Genomic DNA, 27120 nt, shown 5'->3' on the forward strand with positions numbered 1-27120 from the left:
TAAAGGACTGTTAGGCACCAGATGTACTATAACACATCTTCAGTGGTTTCTTTGGATGGATCAAGGGTTAAACCTGTAAGGAACATATTTTCTGGGTGGAAGGAGGAAAAAGGAAAAGGTTCTGTGACAAGGTATGCTTTCATGAAGAAGCGAAAGAGAGCTTTCTTTGCAAATTTTTAGATGGCAAAGACAGAAGAGAAGTTTTTGTTAAAGGGAAAAGTTTTCTTGGTGAGAGTTTTTGGGGGTAATGATGTAGCCATGGAGATGATCAGAAAGTGGTATGTAGTGGAAAACAAGGTGAGAGGTTTTTCTGGTTTTGAAAGTCTGGATAGCATATCAGGGATGAGGTTCTGGGATCCCTTTATATGCACATATTTGGAAAACCAATCTTTTAATCTGAGTAACATTTTTTCGGGAATAGTTTTACCTTTGAAATTGAGAATATTGGGGATGGCTGAACTGTCCATACGGATGAGAAAATGGTGTCCAATCAGATGATACTCAAACTTTTTTATGCCATTCTTTATCGCTAAGATTTCTTTGAACACGCTATGGTAATGCTTCTGTGTGTCAGAAAATTGTCCACTAGCGTGAGCGATAAAGTGTTCTTTTCCATTGATTTCTTCAAGGAGGATGGCACCCCATGAGTCATTACTTGTGTCTATTTGTAATATGCGCTTTCCATCAATAATCAACTTTAAAGGAGGCAGATTTTGCGCAATCTGCTTGAGAGTAGTGACAGCATTTGTGTGGTCAGTATTCCATTCTGGGGGCTTCTTTTTCAATAAAGCCGAAAGGTGATGGGTGTAGTGATCCACATGTGGGATGAAGTCTCTGATGTAATTGATGATGCCGAGAAACTGTTGAACTTGCCTTTTGGAAAGTTGCTGATATGGAAAGTAAAGCAATTCTTGGGCAATGTGTTTTCCTGGCTGGTAATGGCCATCTTTTAGTATCATACCAAGAAATTCAATATTGTCGGTAGCAATGGTGCTTTTCTTGGCCAATAACATAATTCCATGACTTTGGACAATATCATAGAATTGAGTTAACAGCTGGCGATGTTCATCATGTGATCCTGAAAAAAGTAAAATATCATCAATGTAAATTAATGCATGATGCAGAATAGGCTGAAAAATGTTGACCATGGATTTTTAGAAAATGGATGGGGCAGTTTTAAGGCCAAAGGGTAGGACGGTCCATTGGAAATGGGCATTTGGGATACAAAAGGCAGTTTTGTAACGCTCAGAGGGTTCAATGCCTAATTGCCAGAAACCTGATTTTAAATCGAACTTTGAAAAGATCTGGGCATTTTTGAGAAAAGTAAACATGCTTTGTCGACGAGGCAAGAGAAATTTGTCATCTTGTAAAAACATATTTAATGGCTGATAGTCAATGACTATGCGTTTCTTGCCTCTGAAAATTTCATAATGCTTTTCAACATAAAAGGCTTGGCAAGCCCATTGAGAATTTGTGGGCTCAATAAGACCTTGGGCTAACAGTTGGGAACATTCTTGTTGGGTTAGGAGTAAATCAGAAGGACTCATTCCTGGGTGAGTAGCTTTGGTTGGGTTAATGTCTTCATTGAGTTTGAAAGGTAACTTAATGAAGAAAGACTTATTTTTCCACAATGGGTTTGGATGGGTGAACTCAGAATGGGACTCTGGACAGAAGCTCAAAAGCTTGTGTGAAATATCCTGGTAGGGTTGAGGGGTTTCAGACAGATTGTAGAGTTTTAGAATGTCTGTGAAAGGCTTGAACATGGACTTGACTCGAATTCAATTGGGAAGGATTTGGAGGTGTTTGATCTGGTGAAGGATGTCAAAACCTAACAAGAGATCCTTATTAGGAAGGGTTGAACCGATAACTTTGGTCCAAATGACACAATTTGGGAAGATTTGGATACCAATGTGTTTTTTGGTAATCAAAGAGGTGGTGAAGAGTTTTCCATTGACAGCTTTGAAATGTTCTTCATAGTCTGTCCAGTATTCTAGTGGAAGAAGATGTGGGTTTAACATGCTGCGTTGGGCACCAGTGTCGATGAGACCAATTGCTGGAATGGGCCTTTGGAACTTCGAGGGTAAGGTTTGGAGTTTGATGGATGGTATAGGAATAGTAGTGTCAAGGGACAGTAACTGTTGGTGGAAAATGGGTTGGGACTGATCACTGTCTGAATCGTCAGAGGAGTTCTGCAGTGCGAACACTGTTTCATCATTGGGTTCATCTTGTTCAGAGAAATAGAATTTTAGTTCATCCTTTTCTGGAGAGTAATCTGTAGTGGCTTGGAGATGCTCAACTAACCGAATAGATTTTTCTCGCTTGTTGGGACAGTCTTTGGCATAATGACCTTTCTTCTTGCAGATGAAACATCTGCTTGATTTTCTCCGTTTAAAGTCTCTGGAAGAAGATGACTTCTTTTGGAAGAATCTGTAAGGCTTTCTGGATCGGCGAGGTCTGGATGAAAATTCTGGATTTCTGAATTTCTTAAAATGCCTTTTCTTTTTAGGACTGCAATCACAATCCTTTTTCTTTTTTCATTTGATCTGCAAGTAAGGCTTTTTGCAGGCACTCCAGAATGGTTCTTTGTCTTTCAACAGTTCTTTGAAAAATTATTTCTATTCGCAGAGTTTATCGAGACAAGTTTTGGCAAGCTGGAAGATTTTGCCAAAGGAGATGTTGTCAAGGGAAATATTGGAAGCTGTGAGTTGTCGCTGGATGTCGGGTTGGAGTTCATCTGGAAGAGAGGCTAGAAAGACATGCTTTAATGTCGGTTCATTGAATCCATTAAGCTTATAAAATAGCAAAGACATTCGCTTGTAATGGAAGTCAAGATCCTTAGCATTAAGGGAACAACATTTCATGTTGAGATAGTCTTGTCGTGCAGCTTCAAAGACTGCAGAGGGGTCTCCAAGGAATTGATCATGGATAACTGCAAGAGCACTTGAGACTTCTAGTAATTGAACAAACTGCAATTGTCTGTAGTTGCCTAAAGAATCAAACCAATCTCTTAGGGCACCCGTAAAACGAGTAGCAAACTCTTTAAGGACTGATTGAGTTGTGGCTCTTGGACGTAGCATTTGAAGGTCAATCCAGGCAGACATTTCATTAAAGCGATCACGCCATTTATGAGATGGAAGATCATCAAATGTGAACCATGGGCCATTTGAAGATTTTTTACTGGGTGAACTAGTATGGGCTTGAGCTGGAGGGGGTTGGTTTGTGGCAGAGGATTCATGCATTTCTTCTTCAACTTCTGAGGGAATATCAACATATGGTTATGTATGGGAAGTTTGGCCTTGAGGAGGTTGATCAGGTTGGGCCATCAAGATTCTGGTGATATCAGCATAGGACTTTTTAGAATCACTAGTGGATACTGAAGATTCTGTATCAGTCGCAGTATGGCTATCAGAAACAACTAGATTTAAGTCAGAAGTTTGGTCATCTGTAGTAGAAGAGTGGGCGACTGTATGGGCACTAAATTGGTGCATTGGTTGTTTATCTTTGGAATGAGATGATGGTTGGGATTCAGTTGGTAGAGGAGGTACTGGTGGTGATGCCGGAGTATGACCAGGAGAGTGTTGGCCAGGGATGGTAATAGATGACTGATGAAATGTAACGGGTCGTGGTTGTGGTTTAGGCTTTGGTTTAGGCTTAGGTGGTGGTGGTAAGGGATTGTCTCTGAAAAGAGTATGGGTCATGCAGAATAACTTGGAAGGATCATACTGTCTGATGGGTGAAAGCATAGAGGCAAATGGATGATAAGTTAGTCCTATGGAAGGGATAGGAGGTGATGTGGTAAAAATGGTAGGTCTTTATTTTTCAGATTTAATCTGAGCAAGTTCAGCTTTTAAGCGTCTGATTTCCCTTTCCTTTTGGTCAAATTCTGGGCCATAATAGTGCTGGGCAAGCATAGCTCGTAACTCAGAATCGAGTTGGGTAACTCGGGACTGGAGATTTTGGTGGATCTGCTGCATCTGTGCAGAGATGGAGTCAACTTTTGTCTCAAGTTGTTCAATTCGTAAACTGATGTTCTCAATTTTGGAGTTGATATTCAACAAATTATCATTCTGTGCTCTGGCATTTTGGGTTTGCCTGTTGAGGACTGATTCAAAAGGTTTGGGAGGTTCTAAGTGGCCAGATGAGGTAATTGGGGAAGGGACAAAGGGTTTGGACACAACATTTCGTTGGGAATCGGTGTGGGTGTCTAAAGGAAGAAAAGATGAAGAATAGTCTGAGGAAGTAGATGAAAACATCATACAAGCCAGTGGGGATTTTGGAAGTGAAAGTGGTGATGGAGTCTCAGATTTGCAATGCTTTGCAATCCATTCGAGTTCTTTTTGGTAAAAGGGTAATGGAGCTGGTGGAGGTGGAGGATCTTGTGGCGGTTTAGGATCATAGTGGTGGCAGGAAACTGGAGGTTTTTTCTTTTTGGGTTTCTTTTTCCTTGTAGTGGCATAATCATCGTCCTCGTCCCAATCATCCTAGCAGGGACAATTTGGGTCACACATGCCTGAGCCAAGGGCATCCTATAGGAAATGGCCATTTTGCTTGGCTGGATAAACAGGGTAGCCTTCAGAATTGAACCCTGAGATGGGCAGATTTTCTTGGGCTGTCTGGACAGCTGTAATAATTGAAGAATAGGTAAAGGAGAGCCGAGGAGGCTCTTGTGGAGCACTTGGAGGTGGTTTAAAAGTCATTCGGACTATTCCATCTTAGCGTCTGACAAACATACTTTCAGATGTCTGAATTGGAGCTGTATTGTTATGGAACTGTTCATAGTTGGAGATCCATTCAAGAGGCATAAGCTTGATGAGCTCATGACGGGGAAGTTGTCTTGGGATTTGGATTATGGTTGTGATTTGGTCAGATTCGGCTAAGACCATGAGGGGATCAGAATGATGCTCAGGAGTGGGTAGATTTAAGGTATGATTTTGAAGCCTATAGACCAATTGGTGATGTAAGGTGGCAATTTTGGCCGAAGAAATTTGTTCAGCACCTTGAATCTGAACTTGGACTTTCAAGGTTGTGGGCAAGTTGGGATCTTGGAGAGAAAGGTTGAAATTTGGGTAAAAGGTAAGTAAAACACTGCCTGCATGGAGGGTGGTGAGAACAGTGCCGATAACAGCATCTTGGTACTGTTAAAACCGGGTATCAAGCATAGCAAGGCGAGCTGTAACCGGTAAGCCTTTTCTTCCATGAAGAGTAAGGATTAATCTGATGCCTCCAAGATGAAGATGAGTATAACCTTCTCGTTTCCAGTTGGAGAGCAACTCGGAGGGAATCTCCAGAGTGACATATTGCTCAGCAGAGGTGGCTTGAAGAGCACACTGATCCAGGCGGGAAGACTGGATATATTCTTTAGGGTGAGGGCGTCTGGTAGAGATGAGGGTGCGGATACTGCGGGTAAAGGAGCTAGGTCGTTTGTACAACTGATAAGGGCTAATAAGAGGGTAGGAGGACTTACTGATTTAGGCTGATTCAGGGATATAGGAATATTCTACAAGGTTTTCAATCTTATTGGTGGTATGAGAAATGCAAGATCTGGGTAAAGAAAGAGTAGAAGAAAAAATAACAGGAGGTGAAAATGAAGTGGAAGCCATGAATGAGAAGTTCTCTCTGCACCTGAAGTTCTAGAGAGCAAAATAGAAAAAGCCTTAAATTATAAATATGATACACACACATAATAAAAAAAAATTAAAATAAAGTCTACATCATTTCAAATACTATTTCATTTAGATGTTAATACCATTTCATTCATATGTTAGCACACGAGATTTCAATTCATCATGATCAATAGAAGGCATTTTACTACAATTTTGCTTGTTTTTAAGATAAATTGTAATCTTTTCGAATAAAATAATGAAGCTTTAGCTGTGTGACATCACCCCAATTACGTGGCAAATGCATGGGTTTCAATTTATTGGAAGAGATTACAATTTGAAATATTTTCTTATGCTTGACAGCATCTTTGATAAACGAAATAAATTCGATCATAAGTGGAAATGTTATTATCTTGATGGTTTCCGAAATTCGGCCAGAAAAGCATAAAATGACTTGTATAATATGGGTGGTGACACTCACGGCACCAATGACAATGGACTCTACGTGCCATAGCGGCAGAAAGCCACCACTTACAGACTACAGTCCAGGGCAATGGGTATTGCAGTTTGTGATTGTTGCTGTGATATTGATATGTGACGTGAACACACAACTTTCGCACTGGGTTTTGCAATTTGTCTTCCACCACACAGGTGATTGTGCTGTCTGATTTGTGATTTGATCACACAACTTTGTAGCAAAAATAAAATATGAAGTTTTAGATGAGCCTGGGCCCTGAGGAAGGACTTGTCTCTCTCGAGTCTGCGGTATAGTCTACATCAACACTAAGCTTTTTTTTCTTAGCCCCTTAATTCTTTTATTTGCATTTTCATGTTTTGTTGATCCTGCGTCCCTTCCCACTATGAAGTCTTTTGTGTTTTCAGCATCAAACCGCACTTATCCTTCCTCAAATGCAATTAAATGAAACAAATTTGTTTAACCTCTGTTCTGTTCTGTGTATTAGTGTGCGTGTGTATATAATGCGTGGGATGGGGTGAATGTTTGTTCACTTGCATGTTTATTTCTTTCCACAGCTTCAGCTTCCACTACAGTGTAGCCTCACAATTAGTTTGTACGCGTGCTTTCTTTCAGTTTCTTCTTCTAGTGCAATTTTAGTTCTACGTGCCAGGTATAATATCGATGCTTCTTAATTCGATGGAAACCTTTACTTCATCTTCATCATTCAAGGGTTGCATGTTTCTTTTTTGTTCGTGGATTGTCGTGTAGATAATTGAAAAAATCTTGATTATTCATTTTGAGTCTCTCATAACTACTGGGCATGCAAGTTTTAGTTATTCACAAGAAGAAACAAAAATTGGTTGTGATTATTTAATCTCTGCCTGTGCCTGCCACCAAAAATTTAGTATTTAGTTGATTTTTAAAGTAATTTTAGGCTTGTTTCTATAAAAGCTATTGCTCATGTGGTAGCATGTCATGCCTTTTCCTCTGCAGCAAGTACTATAGATAATCTAAGGACTTAAAAGACTCCACTATGAAGATTCTGGACCTCTTTATTGCTGCATTTATACCAGTTTTGAAGGTACTTCTGCTTACTGCCCTTGGCTTATTTCTTGCACTAGATCGCATAGATATATTGGGGGACTTGGCACGCCAGCATTTGAACAAGGTAATACTCACTGCAAAAAAATTTCAAATGATGTTATATTTTTTCTTTAAAAAAATTTTGACTAAAGCCTGCCAAGCTGTTAAAGGATTTGGTTCTTTTAATGTTGTACAGGTTGTGTTTTTCGTCTTCAATCCAGCACTTGTCGGTAGCAGTCTTGCAGACCACATAACAGCTGAAGGCATAGGCATGTTGTGAGTTTGCATTCTTTACGAAACCTGTGCAGTTTCTTCTATTTTTTTATTATTCTTTTGCCCTTCTTACCATGTTTTCTCATTTTCTTCCGTCAATTCATTGAAAGTAGCTTTCATAAATAAAATAAAACTATGTAGGTGGTTTATGCCGTTAAATATCCTTATTACATACATCGTTGGCTCATCACTTGGATGGATAGTTCTAAAAACTACAAAAGCTCCTTATGATTTGTGGGGCCTTGTTTTAGGATGCTGTGCTGCAGGTTCTTTTCCCTCTCTCGCTCTCCTTCTCTCTATTTGAGTCAAATGAAGATAGGTGAGCAAAAATGTTATAAATGTTCCTTTGTTGCCTCATAATCTTAACCAATGGTTTCCTTGCTGAAGTAGCAGTATTTTTTAATGAAATGGATTAAGAATGAACTCAATTCAATTCTTTGCTTTACTTCTATGAATAGTTTTGGACAATTTTTATGGTGTATTTGGATGGATCATATTAAGAATGTTCCTTAGTCATCTCAGGCAAACTATTACCTATAGTCCTGTGTATAGGAATTAGAAAAAGTTTTAGATGACCTTGGGTTTGTTAATTCAAAGATGCATTTTATTTTTCTTTGTACAAATTTGTTTTGCCTCTGACGTTACAGGTAACTTGGGGAATATGCTTTTCATTATAATTCCAGCAATTTGTAAAGAAAGGGGCAGCCCATTTGGTGATGCTGATGCCTGCTATCGCCAGGGAATGGTTTATTCTGCACTTTCAATGGCAGTATGAATCTTGCCCAACTCTACAAATGTCTAAATAAGCAGTCTATTACTTGCCTTCTTTAAAATCAGTAGTAAGTATGAAAAACTAATTTGGGATCTTTTTCAATATTTTGATTTTTCATTATTATTGATATTTCAGATTGGAGCCATCTACATGTGGTCATATGTATATAACATTGTGCGGATATATTCATCATGTACGAATTCTGAAGGAGAGAAACTAGATAATTCCACTGAAAATATAACACCCATGGAAGAAACAACTGAAAAACTTTCAAATTCCCGTATGAGACCACTGCTGCCTTTAAATGGGTGCTCAGCTGTCAAAGACCATTTGAATCATTTTGAACTTGATTGCTCTATTACTGCAAGGAAGCCACAGGTTGGCTAAAGTTCTAACTTTGATCTGTATGTATCAGTGAACTTCTTTCTCTGTTGTTGAAGCCTTTTTTAATTGGAGCCTACTCTTGATTTCCTTTTATATGGAGGAACTACTTCCAGGTTTCAAGAATAGTCTCAGTGGTGTAGTAAAACAAATTTGTGGTTTTCAAAATTTGATGACCCATTTTCCCCTCTATAACGCTGTTAAGTCAAACTTTTTGAATAATTAGTAAAACAAAAAAATGAAAATGATGACAGGATTAACAGTATAATCTATCTTTCAAGCAAGATAATCTTCACTTTCTCCTTTGTCTCTTTCCCAAATTGATGTAGGAATCAACAGATCAAAGTTCTCTAGGGATTGAAAAGCAAAATCTCATTTTGCCATCCAATATTTGGTAAAATGTATTGTTAGTCACTCTTTTTAACATGTTCTATACCATCAAGTCTTGATTAGTGAATGCAATAGCTAGGACTGCCTCTATTAAAAGTTCAAATATCGATTGTCATCTCCTTAAACATTATTAGCTCTTTTATCTACTTTACTTTTTGATAATGACCTTTATGTTGGTATACATGACATGCATTAGACTGAAAAATGTTGAGGATTTTTTTTTTCTTTCCTTAAGATTGGCCTTCTTAAATCGCTTGAAGAATTGGCATCTTCTAATATTTCTATATTGAAGGTTTTGATGATCAATGTAGCTTTCGCTTTTTTGCTCATTATTCGGATGTTTTGAGAGAAAATTATCATCTTACTTTGCCAGTTTTTGGTAACAGGTTCAACTTTTAGAAAAGATTAAGCAATGTTTCCAAACATTTGCAACAAAATTCAACCTGAGGAAGCTCTTTGCACCTTCAACGATTGCAGCTGTACGCATATTGCTATGATAGTATTGTGGAGTTGTCACCTCTTTGATATTTCTTTTCACTGTGATTGTGGAATATGTTTAATGGGCAGAAATGTACAAATATATGCTTTAGAGGAAAATTATTGCCAAAATGGAAAAGATTTTGAAGATGATTATATGCAGGATATGCACATATTCAATACGCTATGCAAATAATTATGCAATGATTTCATTATCATGATTTTTTTGAATGACTATCAGGTGAATTTTTTCATCAAAACACATTGAGCATCCTAAATTGTTATCATGGTCACAAAGTCCTAATGCATGTTTTCCGAAAGAGATAATTGCCTCACAATTGATAATAATAATGAAAAAAATCTCACAGTATTGTCCAACTAATACTCTTGGTAAATTAAATAGATCGTTGGTTTCATGGTTGGTATAATCCCTGAGTTTCGAAAGTTGCTAATTGGTGAGCATGCTCCGCTTCGAGTGGTTGAGGGCTCTGCTTCTCTGCTGGGGTGAGTGTACTCCTTTCTGCTTTGTAGTTTTTTATGTAAAGGTTGTTTCAATTATGATGATTGCTTCCGTTATCACCTTCACACTTTAGAACTTATTTAAGTTAATTCTGAACTTGTGAATTCAAGTTTGTAAATAAAATTCACTAGTGGCATGTATGTAATCAGGGTATCTGAAAAGAAAAAATCTATTGAATTCTTGATTTATGCAACCCTTTTTTTTATATTGGTTTAACGCTATTGTAATATAATGAGAGGAAGACTGGATTTTCGGAAGAACTTTTCATAAATTATAATTTCTTAGTTTATTTAAACTGAGTGAGGTCAATTAAAGTAAATCATTTAGTCCATCAGGTCTCTGTAAATGGTCTTCCCTTAAGATATTTACCAGCACACCCATCCCAAGCATTCTGTCCTTCACACAGTTTGTAGTGGCACATTACAGTATCATAGATTGATGGGTATACGTGCTGGTTGACTTTGTTCTTGCATCAAGATAGACTTGTTGATAACACAATTTGTTTCCATGATATCCATGTTTCTTTTTATTTCATACACAGGGAGGCATCTATTCCCACTGTCACCTTAATTGTGGGGGCGAATCTTCTCAGAGGTTATTACCGATCTTAATTTTGTATTCCTTGTTTTTCTTGTTCTGGGGAATTTCAGTCTAGTCTGGTTGGAGTTGATAGTTAAAAACACTAATGATGGTGTTCTCCAGGTTTGAAAGGCACACGAATACAGCTGTCATTGATTATTGGGGTCATAGTAATTCGGTATATTGCTCTACCACTACTCGGGGTGGGCATTGTTAAAGGTGCAATCCATTTTGGCTTTGTGAAATCAGATCCATTGTATCAGTTTGTTCTTTTACTTCAGTTTGCACTCCCCCCAGCCGTAAATATAGGTATTTTGAATCGTTTCTCAACTGTGCAACAATTTTCTTTCAGTAGTGGCTTTGACTTGAGCTTTGATCAATTCTGCTAATGCTAAGGGCATATGCAGGTACAATGACCCAACTGTTCCGTGCAGGTGAGAGTGAATATTCAGTAATAATGCTATGGACTTATGCATTGGCTTCATTTTCACTCACATTTTGGACAACTTTCTTCATGTGGCTGGTGAAGTAACACTCTTTCTTCTGCTGCCTATCTCATTCCTCATGCATATCCTCCATCATTATTCCATCTACTACTTTCCCTTTTACCTCCTGTTCTTGTCACCTTCTTCTTGGAGTTAAGTTAATTTTATACCTTTCTTCATTGTACACGATATGGTGAAGTTTTAGAAAGAAAGTTTGATAAATAAAGAAAATGGAGTTAATAAAGTTTTAGTGCTCTTTCTTATGTATGCTATGCATGCCATATCTTTTCGTTTATGTTGAGAGCTTTATGTTCATTGTGGTCTTGCATCGGTGTGCATCACAAAGTGATACGTCAAGATCCAACGTATGGTTTGATTTGATTATTGCCAGTCAAAATTTACCAATATCATTTTGATCCTGTCAAGGACAGTTCAAGAAATTCCTCTCGGCTTCATTCTTTAATTTGTGAATGGCGAAAGAGAAGTTGATCATGATTCATGACATCCCTAATACTTGCAATATTCCTGAGATTTTCACATGCTTTGTTAATGGCTTTAAAGGGAACGTAATCATTGAATCCATCATAATATTGCATTATGACTAGGGATGCCAATGGGGAGGGGAGGTTAGGTGATTGATATCTTTATATACATCCCTTATATTTTGCTTATGTTCTCATATCCTCCTTGTCCTTTTCATATTTGCTTGAGGGGAGGGGTTGGAGATCCTTGAATAATAAAAGGTGATTCCAATGGGTACCTGATTACTGAATAATGAATGCTTTTATCTTTCAAACTTTATTTAATCATATTAAATTAAAACTATAAATCATATTACAAAACAAAAATATTAAAATAAAATAAAGTAACGAAAATCATTTTCATCAAATTAAGTTCGTTTTGTCAATATTACAAGAAAATCTATGAAATTAAGTAAAGCTTCAATTGTAATCACATTCATATAAAAATGATTGCATTAACATTAATTCACTATAAAAATTACATGACACTATCCTTGTATTAATATTAATTCACTATAAAAATTACATGGTATAAATTACTAAAAAAAATCATCATATTTGTTAGAATTTAAATTTTAAATGTATTTCCACTGAATTTTTGTAGAAACTAAAAATTAAAAAGTAGGAGGGTAAATGAGGAGGGGAGGGGAATTCATCGAATTTTCTTTCCCTAAATAAGATAAAGTATTAATTTGTTTTCATTCCTTCTTCGAATAAATAACTACGGATAAAATTATTCTCGTACTCTTTTCGAATAAAAAAAAAAAATTCATCGGACCTCATCCCATGGAGATTTTTGCCATTTGTAATCGTGACTACTATTTTCACGTGATTATTCTCAAAAAAAAAATTCACTTGATTGTGAAGCTTTTATAGTTTTGGTTATCAGGGATGTTCGATCAAGCAGGATAGCTGGCAAGCAACTCACTTGATTTTGCTGGTTATTATTACATCATCAATGTTGTAAAAATTTATGGAATATGTATGGCATGTCATTTATATATTCAAGAAATAGCTGACATGTTATGTTATTGTGATTCCGAAATCCGAACTAATAGGAATGGCAAAAGGTCGGGTCAGGTTCGGGTTTGACCTTGCCCAAGTCCGACCCGATCAAAAAAATTTGAAGCCCTATCTTAAAAAAACTCGAATATTTTATAGTTAATCAGGTCAACATCGGGTCGGGCCCAACCCTACCCTACCAAAATAGTTTTTATATTATTTTAGTATTAAATTATTTTTTAATGTTTTGTTTTATATTCATGTTATTGTAATGTTTTCTTCTATACATGCACCTCAATTCAATAATTTAGGCAACTCAAATTTGTTAATATCTTGTAATTTTATGACCACATCCCAAATTCATTCATGTTACTTTTAATTTTTGTTCTCTTTCTAGTTACAATACCATGAATATAAAACAAAAGAAATAATTTTTCTAATTTAAAACAATTAACAAGACAAAGGTAAAATATAAAATACAATTAATCACAAAATAATTCACAAAACAACCAATTAATAGGAATAATTTTTTAAATTCAATTCTATAATCCAACTTTAAAAACACACAATGCAATTAAATTAAAAAAACACAATTCAATGATTTTTGTGAATTTGTGTAAGTGTATTTTGTGTATGTAATTTACGGTTTACCGGGAAGATTGAAGTGTGAGTGTGTGACATGGGTTGTTTACGTGTGTGATGTGATGTTAGTTTTTTTTTTTTTCCAAATAAGGTCGGATCGGGTTGGGTCGGGTCGGCTTAAGCCTGACCCTGACCCGAAATTTATTCGGGCCTAAAAATTTTTGTCCGAACCCAATCTGAGACTCGAAAATTCGGGTCAAAATCTTAAAAATTAGGGTTAGATCAATCGGACCAAAATTAAGATAAGACTAAATTGCCAAGCCTACGAACTAAACTTGTCTGCAATTTTGTTTATAGTTTCAACGCGTAGATGACATGTTGTATCACTTTTACATTCAAAGCAAAAAATTGTATGACTGTCTTCTCACAAAGATGACATATTGGATAATTTAAAGAAAATTATATGAAATGCTTTTTTTTTTTTTTGGATCAAATAGATAACACGTCGTATTATTAACTAATGGAATTTTTTCAAAAACAATTAATTCAGGCTTAATAATTTAACATTAGAAAGTGTTAATAAATTAATATATCATAAAAAAATTTAATTTATTAAAATCATTTTTATTTAATTAAATGTTAATTTAAGATTAATTATTATTTATCGTTAAAAATTTTTAAAAATATTTTTATGTTATCAATTAAATAAAAATATTTTTATTTGATATTTCAATTATTAATAAATAACTAACTATATGAAAAATTCAACTGTAATTGGGATTTGGGAGTCGCTTATTTCATTGAAATAATGAATCAAGTTAAAATAATTAAAAATAATATTAACTCTAATATAATAGAGGGTAAAATATATTTCAAGTGTATTTTTTTATGAATTGTTAATTTAATTCTCATTTTATTAAAACTAAAGATCAATTCCTTATTTGAAAGTTATTCAATATCTAAAATAATTAAATATGTGTTATTTATTATTTTATGCTCTCAGTTATCTGTTGTTGAGTGAAATCGATGAAATTAAAAATCAAAATTAAAGTTGATCAATTTTGCTTGTGTTCTTCTCAGTTCGAGGCTTAAATATTAAAAGCTCTAATATTATTATTATTAGAAAAAAAAAGCCTTCACATAGTTCTAGGTTAGAATAAATAAAATGCTTTTTCACATTAAAAAAACATTAGATTTTTTTTAAAATTTAATAAATAATACATTGTTGGTAAAAAAATTCTCTTAATAGATGATAAAAAATCGCACCTTACCCATGTACTACCTAAATTTGAATATTTGACTCAAGTACCCCGCGAGAGAGAGACGATTAAAACAATGATATTTGAATTTGACCTTTCTACCATTTTTGTAAACAAAGTAAAATAATTTGCTTATAAAAAAATAAATTAAAAAAACTAAAGAAAAAAGAGATTGAAAAAAAAAATCAAAATTTATCACGCCAAATCGCAAGCAAACCCCATCCTTAAACCCCATAAATAGGCTTGCAGGCACTTCACAGCATTTTTCTTCTTTAACCTCTCACCTTTCTCGTTCAACGGTCTCTTCATTATCATTTCTCTCCCTGCCTCTCTAAAGTCTAAACCCGCAACAAAAATGAGATCTTCAGTTCTCCGATCCGTCAAAACCCTTGCGAAGCCCGCTGGAGCACGCGGCTACTCCTCCGAGTCCGTGCCCGATCGCAAGGTGGCCGTCCTCGGTGCCGCTGGCGGGATCGGCCAGCCACTGGCTTTGCTCATGAAGCTCAACCCGCTTGTCTCCAGGCTCGCCCTCTATGATATTGCTAACACTCCTGGTGTTGCTGCTGATGTCGGCCACATCAACACCAGATCTGAGGTCTTTTTTACTTTACTTTCGATTTCAATTATGATTTTCCTTTACATATATATATATATGAGAGAAATAATTTTTGAGTCGGTCTTTGAAAAAAAAGTTATTTTTTAGGAAGGAAATAAGCAGTTTCGACTACTTTTATGAGAAAAATTGATGAAGAGTTTTTAATTTATCAGAATGTGATTTTGCATGATATTGTTACAGGTTAATTCATACTGTTTATAATCCGATACAGTAATGAATAGATAAATGGATAACTGTTCTGTAGAATGAAAAAAATTGTTATGGAAACAGTTTTCTGAGAACAAAAACAGTGGAAGTGCATCTTGTGTTAGTAATTTAAGGAAATAGGACAGATTTGTGTGTTCTTAGAAATCTGTTTGTTCGAAGACACTCGAATATTTGTGTATCGTTCTCAGCTCATGTGTTTTGAAGGAATCTGTGAATGCATTTTGACCATTTGTATGGAAAATGGGTTTTGAAAACAAGACAAAATCGCTCCTTCATTTTCCTCTGTCTTTCTACATTCAATTATAGTTCATTACTATATATTATGTATTATATCTCTTGGGTTTGTGCTACTTTCAAGTAAATGTAGTCTCACTTGAGCTAGTTTTGTTTGTTTTTAAATTTATCATTCTTCCTATTCCAACAGGCCCTGACATGAGAATTTCAATAGGGGGCTTTCTTAGTTTTTGTTAAAAGTCGCTACTTTTATATTTGAGTTCTATACTATTCAGTACTTTGTTAAGTTGTCATTTCCTTCTTCAAATTCTTTTACCCCTCTAGGATTTGTATAGTTGTGTATCTGTTTTTTTGTCTTCCCTACTATTTGATGATGTTTACTCTTTTTCTGCCTCTTTGAAATTTTAATCAGGAACTTATATTAGTTTATCTCTGTGTTGCCTGTGTGTAATCTTCATTTATCTTATATTCAAACCTTCTTTTGTAATCTTATAATTTATCCCTTTTTGTCCCTGGATTTTTTCTAGGTTGCTGGGTACATGGGTAATGATCAGCTTGGCCAAGCTTTGGAGGATTCAGATGTTGTCATCATACCGGCTGGTGTTCCCAGGAAACCGGGTATGACGCGTGATGATCTATTTAACATCAATGCTGGAATTGTCAAGGACCTGTGCTCTGCAATTGCCAAGTATTGTCCCAATGTGAGTATTACTTTAAATTTTATACTGCTATGTTAAAATTAATATTTCATCTCTGGTTATTGATTGTATTTGGTCAATTTTTTTGGATCTTAGGCAATTGTTAACATGATTAGCAACCCTGTGAACTCAACTGTTCCAATTGCTGCTGAGGTTTTTAAGAAAGCCGGGACATACAATGAGAAGAAGCTGTTTGGTGTGACCACTCTTGATGTGGTTAGGGCTAAGACTTTCTATGCTGGAAAGGCCAATGTTAATGTTGCAGGTTTGCTTAAACTACTCACACACAAAAATCTTGTGTTTATTGTCTAATGCTCTCTTTCTGTCTCTGTTTGATTACCAAAATGGAGAAGGGAAGAGAACTACTAGTATGTTTAATGTTCTACATTGTTTGGTTTTCCTAGAGAAATGAACTTTAGAGTGTCCTATGCTCACTTTTTTGTTGTCCAGCTTCTTCTCAACTATCAAGGGGTTCACAATGTATGAAAATTTTTGGTTTATGCTTGGTAGTTACTTTCTAAACCGGAGTATTTTGTTTGCAGAGGTTAATGTGCCTGTTGTTGGTGGTCATGCTGGTATAACAATTCTCCCGCTATTTTCTCAGGTATATCTTTTTTATTAATTTTTTTATTTTTATTATTTCTAGTTGTTTAAGATGTAAGTTGATTTTTTTACTTATGGCTTTTGCGGTGCATCCTTTGTTGTAAACTTCTGCTCATTTAGAGTTGTTTGCTCTATATTTTAGGCCACACCAAAGGCCAATTTGGCAGATGAAGATATTAAGGCTCTTACAAAGAGAACCCAAGATGGTGGGACAGAAGTTGTGGAAGCAAAGGCTGGAAAGGGTTCTGCAACATTGTCAATGGCGTAAGTCTGGGTTTGTACTATTTTATGAGTATTATCAAAACACAATCGAATGCTGACATATTTTTTACTCTCTTGAGATGTGGATATTTTTTAGAGGTAGATATGCGTCCTGCAAAAGGTTTGTTACTGTAAAGTAGATCATAATACGTCTAATGATAAAATGTATAATAGTTGCCCAGCAAGTATCAATATTGGATTGTCACTACCGTCCTCCCAATGGGGACCCTTAGGTGGCTGGAAGTACATATACAGTCATTATTTCAATCATTAAAGAAACTGAATTGCTAGAAATCAAGCAGATTAACCAGTATCTTATTGAACTTCAGTCATAAAATAGAGAATTTTATTGAATAAAGATCCTCAACTGTTACACTTCATTTGCTGTTATTTCTTTCCATTTCATTGCTGCTGTTTCAATCTCCTCAATGCTTTCATGCAATTGCTTTTTAATTTATTTGATTCTCCCTTCTTGCAGTTATGCAGGAGCCATTTTTGCTGATGCATGCCTGAAGGGTCTTAATGGTGTTCCAGATGTGGTGGAATGTTCATTTGTACAGTCAACTGTCACTGAGCTTCCCTTTTTTGCTTCAAAGGTGATTAATTTAACTTACAATGTCAACTAATGTTCTTTAAATTATTTGGGTCTTATTCATGTTATTTTGTTGTTTTGATAACATAGTGAGTAGAAAGATCACCATTTTTCTTGATTACATCATAATTTCATGTTTTCTCCTATTCTCTTGCACCTTCATGTTCTTTGCGTCTCCAGTTGGTGCTGCTTTCACTTCTGTGTGGTTGGTTGAATATAACTAGTAATGTTGCAATATTGTTGGATTTTCCATCACTGTATTATGTTTCCAGTCCCATGTCTATCTGCAACATCTTTATGTTTGTGCGTCCCAATTTCATCCCAATATCACCTCATAAATCAAATAATCACAAACCCCTCCTTTCTTAACAGCAAGAAATCAAATGATAGTAAATAGTTGAACGGTTAAGAAAGGTGGTAGTTGGATCATTTACCAGTATGATATATTGCAGTTGAATTGATAGTTCATTACAACTAAATCATCGAATTTATGTGTAAACACAAACTCCAATGTTAAGTTGTTGAGGTTACTAGTCACATTGAAAATAGATGTAAGACTTGAAACATAATTATGAAGCTATGAAAATTCCAGCAATGTTTCAAGAAGTAACAATTTGTGCTGCAACGGGCATGATAGTATCCATTTGTTTCCAACAACATTGTGCTTGTTTCTGACAGTAGTAAAATTTTTCAGTTGTGTATATTATGGCTTGTCAATTCTGGAAAGATCATTATTATATTTTGGTCCGTGCTGGTCATGTTGTTAAAATAGGAAATTCTTTCTTGTTTGCAGGTGAGGCTCGGAAAGAATGGTGTAGAAGAAGTTCTGGGTTTGGGTCCTCTCTCCGACTTCGAACAAGAGGGCTTGGAAAAACTGAAGCCAGAACTCAAAGCATCCATTGAGAAGGGAGTCAAGTTTGCCAATGCCTAGTTAGCCCAACCTTCCATATAAGAAAATTGTTTCAAATTTTGCAATTTTTTCGCAAGTGTTGTACTTGTTGCTCGAGGCACCAGCTTTTTGGCTGTTTTTCTTTAGAATAGGCTTTACATAAACCAGAAGTTCCATCAATAATTATCCTTGAAATGTTAAGCTGGAGGACATTGACAAGATTTGTATCGTTCATTCAGTCATAAATTGTTTGCTGTCTTGTCTTTATGATAAACAATGACAAAATTATAAGAATAAAATGAAGAGGTCTCAAATTCTCATTCTCAAAGCTGTCGTAATTGGCAATTGGCAATTGGCAATTGACAATTAAGATTTTGTAAAATATTTACTTACAAACTGCATCAAACATGTTGATCATATAAGACAATTGGTGAGAGTCATGTTCTAAATCTTAATCTAATGCAGCAAAAATTATAGAAGTCAGCCCTGCATTTGAGTGCTTCGAACAAAAAAGGCTTTGCAGCTGTCCATTTGATTACCTTGTTTATGCTGTTCCTCCATGTCTTGTTTATCTTAACAGGTTAACTTAGATCTAACATCTTCAGATCAGCTGCAAAATGAATAGAGAGCTCATCAGCAACTGAGTATACAACTTATCATATCGCAAAATATGAGCATCCAGCGATAAACAATGATTAACGAACATCAACATTTAACTTTCTTCCATACAAAAGTACTGCATCTAGGAATATTGAAACAAAGATATGAACACTATAGCACGATCAAAATTTTAGACCCGAAAGTTAAAAATTGACCTTGAATCTGATTCGTCCAAGATTATACAAATTTCATCTTATCTTATGTCAAACAGTCTCATCCAAATCTGTGAATCTAAACTTTTATCCATAACAGAATCATTTCAAGTAATAAAGCTTTATAACAAGATTTTTCAAAGGTTTTTTAACTGTCTTCAAAAAGGAAATATCAATTCTCAGAACATAAGGCAACATAGTCCTTGAAATGCTAAAAACAATAGTTGACCAGTCAATTACACTTGGAAGTTGCAAAATATCAAAGAAAGTTACCCTACTATAAAACTAAGATTTCCCAATCCCTGGTTCCCCTATCGCACAGTACTGAATAGTGAATAAGTTGAAGCTGATATTGGGTGTTTGGGGCCTTGACTAGACTAAGCAAAGTTAGCTACTTGTTCATGTGCATCAAACCCAAATCCATAGGTTTTCTTTCTGCACTTAATGAATTTTAGCTACTGGAGGCTCTTTTAAGGCATAGTAAAAGTATTTGAAAACAAGAAGACACTTGCCAGGGTTCAGCACTGTATTAGTTGAATTATCTTTTTAATTAGGCAGCGTCAGTTGCTAGGGTCAGCCTGTACTATCTGATAATGTGAAAACAGAGTTCTATGAATAAAATAAACTAGTTCAATATGTTCAATGGATATATTAGTACGACTCAAGCCAAAAATGAGATCGACAAGGCTTTATGGTGAGAAATCATACACATAACTTGACTGAATCCATTTAGCTCATAGTTTAATTATCTGCAGGCGAACGATATCCACAGGAACTGCCAGTGCTAGAGTCTACAAATAAAATCTCAAAATAAATTAGCGATGGTATTAATGGGGCCAGCAAAGCTTGAATGTGCTACATGCAGCCACATTATAAAGGTAAAGCAAAAGATTTAGCACTTACCACTTGAGGACGATCCAGAATCACTGCTAGAACCACTTGAACTACTTGATTCATTCGCCTTATCACCGTGCTTTTCTTCAAGGACAGGCGAAGATGTAGAAACAATCTTTTCAACTACTCAAATTCCAATCAATAAATCAGTGCAAAATGATTAGATTGTCATCAAGAACCTGACATATCTCCCCAAAATAACTAAGAAAATAAATCCTTCTATGTCCAAATCATTACCTGCTTCAGTTTCTTTTGGTGCCTCTGCAATGATTGGTTCCATATTCTGCAAAAATATAAGGAACTTGTACATCAGCAAGCAACAATGTTACACATGAAAAACAGACAGACATTGAATTATCATAGTTCAAGTCCTTACGCTATCCTGAATATTGTGACAAGCTTCTGCAGTTGCCTGATGAGCTACTTCAGCTTTTCCCCTGTTCTTGCTCAAAATCTTGTTATAATTAGTCACAAACCTATCAAGCTCCCAAAGAGTTTCAGGATCAAAAGTATCAATGTCCACCTCAATCTCATCATCTTGCTGAGAAAGCACTGGATTCCTCTTCTTAATAATCTGGACAACATGGTCCAGTTTATCTGAAGGCAATTCCTGAAGATTCATACTGAGTCTCTGCTTCTCCTCATAAGTCATATCCCTCTTGTCAGGGTTGTTCGCCTTAGGTTTCTTTGGAACCAGTATCGTATCCTGATGAGCCAAATCAGTAGCTTTTCTTTTCAAATCATCAGGAATTGGCACAGAATCTACTCTCTCCAAAGTCCTTGCTTCTAAAGGCCCTGAAGGTGGAGGTGGAGTATGAACTGGTGTAGGAGTATGAACTGGCACAGGATGTGCAGAAGTAGGAGAATGAACTGGCAAAGGAGGGGCAAGTGTAGGGGTATGAACTGGTGGAGGAGGAGCAGGAACAGTTTTCGGTATGGGTGTTGCAAAATCAGACTTGCGACCCATTTTCGACTGCCTACTGAAATTATACTCTGCCTCTATTTTTTTCCATGTATCTTCAAATATCTTTGACAACTCCTCAGCCATAATATGCACATCCTGCCCTTTTGGGTTATACAACATGGCATTACTAAACGTAATCCTCACATCCTCCGCAAACTCTCTAGGAGTTTTGTACAAATTTTTAATCAACCTAGCCTTGACCGTACCCAGATCCATTGGATGCTTAATTATTGTATAATAATCTTTTAGGCCAAGCCCCTTCACATCTACTGGCTTATTAAACACCCAGCCGAACTTATGTTTCATCAATCTCTCCAGTAAATTCCGACAACTCTGGAACAATCTACCCAAATTTTTATTTGACACTAACTCATTTCCCTTTGTATTGGACTTCAACTTCTTGTTACTCTCCATTGGATTTAACTTCTCAAAACCGACAACATCCAAATTCTTATGGAACTGATTCGTTTTAGGTGCCATTTTCTTTTTGTCCACTGATTTACCCTGATTGTTTCCATTCTTGTTCACAGATACAGTCCCTGCATTTCTATGAACTATTTTACTTAACTGAGTTTGTGTGGCGTCAAGTCTCTTCACTAAACTTGTCACTTGTTCAAGCTCACTTGCAAGCTTTCTTTTGAGTGCTCTAACCTCTTCCCGGTTGTTTAAATCGAAACTAATCTTAACAAAGCTATCAAATTTAGCATAACCTGGAAATGCATTGCCATGGCTGGGTTCACGGCGGTTGTGTGCACCTGGTTGGCTGGATGAATCATCTGATGCCACGGGGATGCTGTTGTCATCTGTGTTAATGCTTGCTAGGATTTTCTTTGAATATGGTTGTTGGTTGTACTGGGGAGGGACACTCTTGGGATTTTGAGACTTGCTTTGGTTCTTTCTGCTATAGAATTTGTCCTGCTTCTCTCCGGCATCACTCTGACCAACTAATGAACCTGAAGCCATTCATGCAATTGTCAAACAGAAACCCTAACTTCACACAAAACCCAGAAAAGCTTTGGAGGGAAAAAAAACCAAATTTTAAATAAACCCTAATCTGCCATTCATGTGATCGCCATACAAAACCCCAACTTCAAACATACCCACAAGGGCTAAGACTCAAACTGTTCTAAAAACTATTTTTCTTTCCGTTGTAGTAAAATTAAGAACCATAGAAACCAAATATGCGTAAGTGGTTAACTGGGTTTTGTTTATTTCGTAAAACAATGTTTGTAAACGAGAAAAGAAGCAACTCGACGAGTGAAAAAAAAAAAAAAAGAATTAAAAGGGTTTCTCTGGGTTTAAGGGTTTGTACGGAACTAGAAATTTGGGCAAAAAGATAGAGAATAAATTGGGGTTTTGGGAAATAAAGGAAATTAGGGTTTTGGTTTTTTTTTTTTTTTTTTTTTAATAATGGGAAGGGAAGGAATTGAAAAAGGAAGCTGTGTTGCTCTGTGTTGAAGTTCAGTGTCTGCGACTGCGAGGAGAGACTGAGGTGAAATCCACGCGCTGGTCCGCGAATGATACAAAGGAAGAGACAGGACAAAGAGTCGGACACACGCTTTAGCGGAGTCAAAACGTGACAAAATAACACTATAGTCCCTGACTTTTACTCAAATTAGCTTGAAGTTGTGACACTTAAGTCCTTCTAGTTTTGGTTCTTAATACTTCAGTCCATTGACCTGGTTTGACCGTTATAAGTGAGTTATAAGGGTAAATCGTCATCTCGCTGGCTGAGATTTTTAGATACATTAAAAGTGACACGTGCCGTAGGTTTACACTTAAAATATATTAAATTTAGTAACATAAAGCTAAAAAAAAAAAAAAACACTAACTAAGATCAAATTATATTTGCACATTAAAATTCAAGATCAAATTGTATTTGCACATTATAATTTTAGATACATCAAAGTCAACGTGTTTCTCTTCCTTCCTCCCCCGAAATCAATTAAAATGGCTTTTAAGTTTTAACAATAAGTTACTTACCTTTGTGCTCCAAAGATAAGAATCCATACCTCTTTTTCTCAAAAGAGAGTTGGTTGTGTGGCTACCAACATAATAGAAAAGATCGTTCCTAAGTCATATTATAGGGATTTTTGGTTGATTTGTTTGGATTTGGTGAATATTTGGATTTTGGAAGATTTTGCAGTCATCTTGGTTTGATAGCTCGAGGGCATGAGATAGCATTTTGGAGTGTGTATTAGTGAGTACTTTTTTTTTTTCTCTTTTTGTCATTTGGGTTGGATAGATGAAGTCTTGAGTGGTCTTTTTGGTCTTTTATACATTTAGCAATAAAAATATCTGAGTAAAGATTATGTGTGCACCGTCGCACTTGTTATTGTTCACAACTGGCACATGTCAAGATTTCATTTGTCGACTGTTGGATGTCAGTTAATGAAATCATGCATGTGGTCTATTCCGCACAATAATGTACATGATGGCACACACCTGATCGGATTTCTAAATTTGAGATTTTGTTAAAAAATGATACAAGGATTTAATTTACCCAAATTACCCTCAGTAAAATTTTTTGGGAAAACTTTAGTTATCTTATTTTTCTTTTCCTAATATAGAAAAAAGTGAAAAGAAATTATTCAAGGACAACGTTGGTAAAAGTTTATGTAAAATGCACAAAATAGATGCTGAATATAAAGTGTTATAAGTTTTACGAATGATAGAAATATTTTCTTTTCTTTTATCTTTTTGGGCGATTGGGATTTTCTTCTTATTTTTTCTTTTCTTGCGTCTCCTTACCTTTATAATTTAGTAAAAAATAAAGTGAAAAATAAATACAAAATTCAACTTTGGTCACTCATTAAACGAAGAAAGGTAACAAGAAAGAAAAAGAAAAAGAAAAAGAAAAGAAAAGCAGAGAATCCTTATTCCTTTTAAAAATCTAAATACAACAAGGCTATATGTTATGTCATTTTCTATAAGGTAACTTCAATTTATTTCCCAGATAGAATGACAATCTTCAATTTAACTCACAAAAGTATGAAAACCTCAGTTTATATTTATTTTTATTCATAAAATGAGGCAAGAAGGGGGCACATTCATGAATTTTCTTTTTGTCCTTTTAACAGTAAATGAGGATAAATTGATATTTTTTTCACTTTTATGAATAAATTAAAGATTGTCATTCTAAATAGAGGGTAAATTAAAGTTTACTCTTTTCTATAACAATAATACTAAGGGATTCGGCTATGTTGCCCAATTGTAGAGTATTCTAATTTAATTTTGTCTTTGTGATTTAATTAGTATCAAATTTTATTTAACACCTTACACTCATTTTTATTTGTAATTTATTTATAAATCTTAAAAAGATAAAATTATTCTTTAGCTAGCAAAAGGAATAACAAAATTCTAAAAGTTCCAACTTTTTTTCCGTTTCTCCTTATCCTCTCTCTCTCTATCTCCATCATCAAACTTAGATAACTTTTTCTTATTTGTTTTTGTTCACTTCATAAAGCTTGAATTTTTTATGTAAACCATATGATTGGAAGCAAAAAGAATATGATCTTGAAATTTCAATGAAACTAGCTAGAGTATTATCAAGTCACTACAATAACATCAATAAATACCTACTGAAGAAAATAAATTAAACATCAATAACTAAGTAATTAAAATCCCATAACAACATCTACTCTTTAGCACACAGCTGATCATTCACCTCCTTACTTGTTATGCTTTCTCACATACCTATGGTTTATTTTTTCCTTAAAAACTTTAGGTCCATCCCTTTGGTGCAGTAGCAGCTTAACCTCTAGGCAACTTAGGCGATTGCCTAGGGCCCTGCTTTACATGACAGCTTCACGAGATGATTATTTTGTATATAAAAGAGGAAAATGAATTTAAAAGTCATTATTATTCATTTAATTTATTATTATTTTGTAATTATATTTTCCTAAATAAACTATCAAATTCCTATGAAGTTTATTTAATGTAGTACTTAGTAGTTTTAATTTCTACAAAACCGATAAATTAATAGTTTCAATCCTACAAATTATCTATTTCACTATTAGAATTAATATGTTATATTTCAAAAGTTTTATATTCATTTTAAACCTCTATAAAAGCCCTACATTTTAGTACTTATCCTTTAAATTTTTCTTCTAACAATCAAGACATGATATGTTCTTGGTGTTTGAGAGAAAGAAAGAGAGCGAGGGAAAAAAATCCTGCTTCCCTCTACTTTCCACTCAAGAAGAAAAAGAAAAAGGAAAAAATCTAATAGTTTTCTCTATTCTCTATGCTTATTGGTCATTACTCAAATCCTCAAAACAATTAATATCAACATAAGTAAATTTATGATTTAATCTTAAATTTCATATTTTATCTTTTTATTATTCTCTTAATTAGTTGTGTTATTTATTTGTTCTTATTTCTTTTTAATATTTTTTTTATTCATCTACTTTTGTGTGTGTGCTTGTTTTATCTATTTTGAAATAAAACTATATCGAAAAACTTTAGAGAATAAAATAATAGAAAAATTAGTTTAATCTAGAAAATGAGTAGTAAAAAAGATGTAATTTGAGTTTAAAAAAAAAGTGGAAATGTTATAATTGAATTAAAATTTCATGGATTAGCAACAATACATTTTAGAGTGTTTAAAGAATTAATTTTCGATAAATAATATATAACTATAACTATATATATAGAAAATCCTAAATTTCAAGAAAACCTAATTAAAACCATTTGCCTAAGGTCCCAAATATGGTTGAGCTGGGCCTGCTTTGGTGGAAGTGTGGTGCCGGTACTTCTTTAGTTTCTTGATATCATCCTTGTGAGTTTTGTAGGATTGATTATCCTTTGTGTGATTCTTTGACTTAACCATCTCCTTGTTTTTTTTTTTGGGGGTGGGGGGGGGGGGGGGGGAGGAAGCTGCTTGCGACTACGCTCGATTTACCCTCAGGAACAATAATAAAAGCAATGATTATTATGATGCAATATTGTAAAGAAGATGATAATTGGTCTTATTCTTGGGAGTTTTGATGATGTGTGAATGGAAGATGAACTGTTGTGATTTCTTGAGGAAGATGAAGGTGAGAGGGAAGGGAAAAACCTTTTGTGATTCCTTGAGGAAGATGAAGATGAGAGCAAAGAGGAAAAAAAATGTATCCTTTTGTATTTACAAATTGAAGTGTACTTTTGTCTTTTGATGATATTTGTGTGTTACGTGATTGATGTGTCTAGGATGTGAACAAAAAATACATTAATACTATTTAAAATAAAAGTAGAAAGAAGAATGTAAGGTGTTAAATTAAATTTTGATAGTGTATTTGAGCAAAAAGTACCATAATACTTATAAATATTTGTAAATAAAAAAGGAATAATAGGGCAACATAGTCGGCCCCAAGCTATATATGATGATTTTTCAACTTTCTATATATAGAAATAGAAAAGGATAGATTAGAAATGACATATCTTATATCAATTCTTATATCAATGACACTAAAGGATACTGAATGAATGGAATGGGATACAAATGAAATAAATGAAATATAATCACTTTGGGATTCCTCGTTAAATGAGGCATGGAGTGGATCACTTCAAATAAATTTAGGGAGTTACGAAGGAAACTTCAAATTCATATTAATGTGACAAAGATAGTTATGCATAGTAATATTAATTTTTCACGTAATGATTTTTGCAAAAAAAAAGTAGTAGTTACATTGTTATTCTTTACTTTTTAAAAAAATAATCGATAGAAAAAAAAAGAAAAAAGAAAATCCAACCAATGATCAAAGCTTAGTTCATCATTTAGAATAATAGACTATCTGATATACGATTTTTTTATTGATACGTGCAAAAATAACAGCTCAATGCGTTAATCAGATGAAAAAAATTATAAAGTTACTAAAACTCACAAAAATTAAAAAACAAAATTCTTAAAAGAAATTAAAGTACAATTTAAAATCTCTAGTTATTCCACTTTAAATATTTTGTGTCTCCAATACTTGAGTTCAACCAAA

The 27120-nt window shown here is 34.8% G+C and overlaps 3 protein-coding genes across 7 annotated transcripts; 2 read left to right on the forward strand and 1 right to left on the reverse strand.

Moving 5' to 3' along the window:
* Positions 1-7049: 7049 nt before the first annotated feature.
* LOC18053902 (protein PIN-LIKES 3) lies at positions 7050-11237 on the forward strand. Its single transcript, XM_006451674.2, has 10 exons — positions 7050-7225; positions 7337-7416; positions 7555-7679; positions 8061-8182; positions 8321-8563; positions 9343-9435; positions 9837-9937; positions 10495-10547; positions 10656-10841; positions 10940-11237. The coding sequence occupies exons 1-10, from the start codon at positions 7091-7093 to the stop codon at positions 11062-11064; spliced, it is 1263 nt and encodes a 420-aa protein (XP_006451737.1). The 5' UTR covers positions 7050-7090; the 3' UTR covers positions 11065-11237.
* A 3318-nt stretch (positions 11238-14555) lies between these two features.
* On the forward strand, positions 14556-18803 carry LOC18053903 (malate dehydrogenase, mitochondrial). The gene is made up of 7 exons (XM_024192337.1): positions 14556-14976; positions 15966-16139; positions 16233-16401; positions 16679-16740; positions 16882-17003; positions 17479-17596; positions 18386-18803. The coding sequence occupies exons 1-7, from the start codon at positions 14737-14739 to the stop codon at positions 18521-18523; spliced, it is 1023 nt and encodes a 340-aa protein (XP_024048105.1). The 5' UTR covers positions 14556-14736; the 3' UTR covers positions 18524-18803.
* Positions 18804-18899: 96 nt separating this feature from the next.
* LOC18053993 (transcription factor GTE4) lies at positions 18900-22673 on the reverse strand. 5 transcript variants are annotated; one of them, XM_024192334.1, is made up of 5 exons: positions 20564-22673; positions 20425-20470; positions 20197-20310; positions 20009-20084; positions 18900-19091 (listed from the first exon to the last, which is right to left on the reverse strand). In XM_024192334.1, exons 1-4 carry the CDS (start codon positions 22112-22114, stop codon positions 20035-20037), a joined length of 1761 nt encoding a protein of 586 aa, XP_024048102.1. In that variant the 5' UTR covers positions 22115-22673; the 3' UTR covers positions 18900-19091; positions 20009-20034. The 5 variants fall into 5 exon arrangements, with proteins under 5 accessions (XP_024048102.1, XP_006451739.1, XP_024048104.1 ...); XM_006451676.2 differs by having other exon boundaries at positions 20002-20084; XM_024192335.1 differs by lacking the exon at positions 18900-19091 and adding an exon at positions 19114-19880.
* Positions 22674-27120: the final 4447 nt, after the last annotated feature.

This window comes from Citrus clementina, unplaced genomic scaffold, assembly GCF_000493195.1.
Source record: "Citrus clementina cultivar Clemenules unplaced genomic scaffold, Citrus_clementina_v1.0 scaffold_1, whole genome shotgun sequence".
Classification (NCBI taxonomy): domain Eukaryota; kingdom Viridiplantae; phylum Streptophyta; class Magnoliopsida; order Sapindales; family Rutaceae; genus Citrus; species Citrus x clementina.

Excerpts from the sequence above, each read along its gene's own strand:
- LOC18053902 (XM_006451674.2), top strand. The coding sequence starts at position 7,091 with ATGAAGATTCTGGACCTCTTTATTGCTGCATTTATACCAGTTTTGAAG. Across the intron at positions 7,226-7,336 it reads CACGCCAGCATTTGAACAAG|GTTGTGTTTTTCGTCTTCAA; the intron begins GTAATACTCACT and ends AATGTTGTACAG. Across the intron at positions 9,938-10,494 it reads GGCTCTGCTTCTCTGCTGGG|GGAGGCATCTATTCCCACTG; the intron begins GTGAGTGTACTC and ends TTTCATACACAG.
- LOC18053903 (XM_024192337.1), top strand. The coding sequence starts at position 14,737 with ATGAGATCTTCAGTTCTCCGATCCGTCAAAACCCTTGCGAAGCCCGCT. Across the intron at positions 14,977-15,965 it reads ACATCAACACCAGATCTGAG|GTTGCTGGGTACATGGGTAA; the intron begins GTCTTTTTTACT and ends GATTTTTTCTAG. Across the intron at positions 17,597-18,385 it reads TTCCCTTTTTTGCTTCAAAG|GTGAGGCTCGGAAAGAATGG; the intron begins GTGATTAATTTA and ends TCTTGTTTGCAG.
- LOC18053993 (XM_024192334.1), bottom strand. The coding sequence starts at position 22,114 with ATGGCTTCAGGTTCATTAGTTGGTCAGAGTGATGCCGGAGAGAAGCAG. Across the intron at positions 20,471-20,563 it reads GTCACAATATTCAGGATAGC|AATATGGAACCAATCATTGC; the intron begins GTAAGGACTTGA and ends ATATTTTTGCAG. Across the intron at positions 20,085-20,196 it reads TTCTGGATCGTCCTCAAGTG|ACTCTAGCACTGGCAGTTCC; the intron begins GTAAGTGCTAAA and ends TTTTATTTGTAG.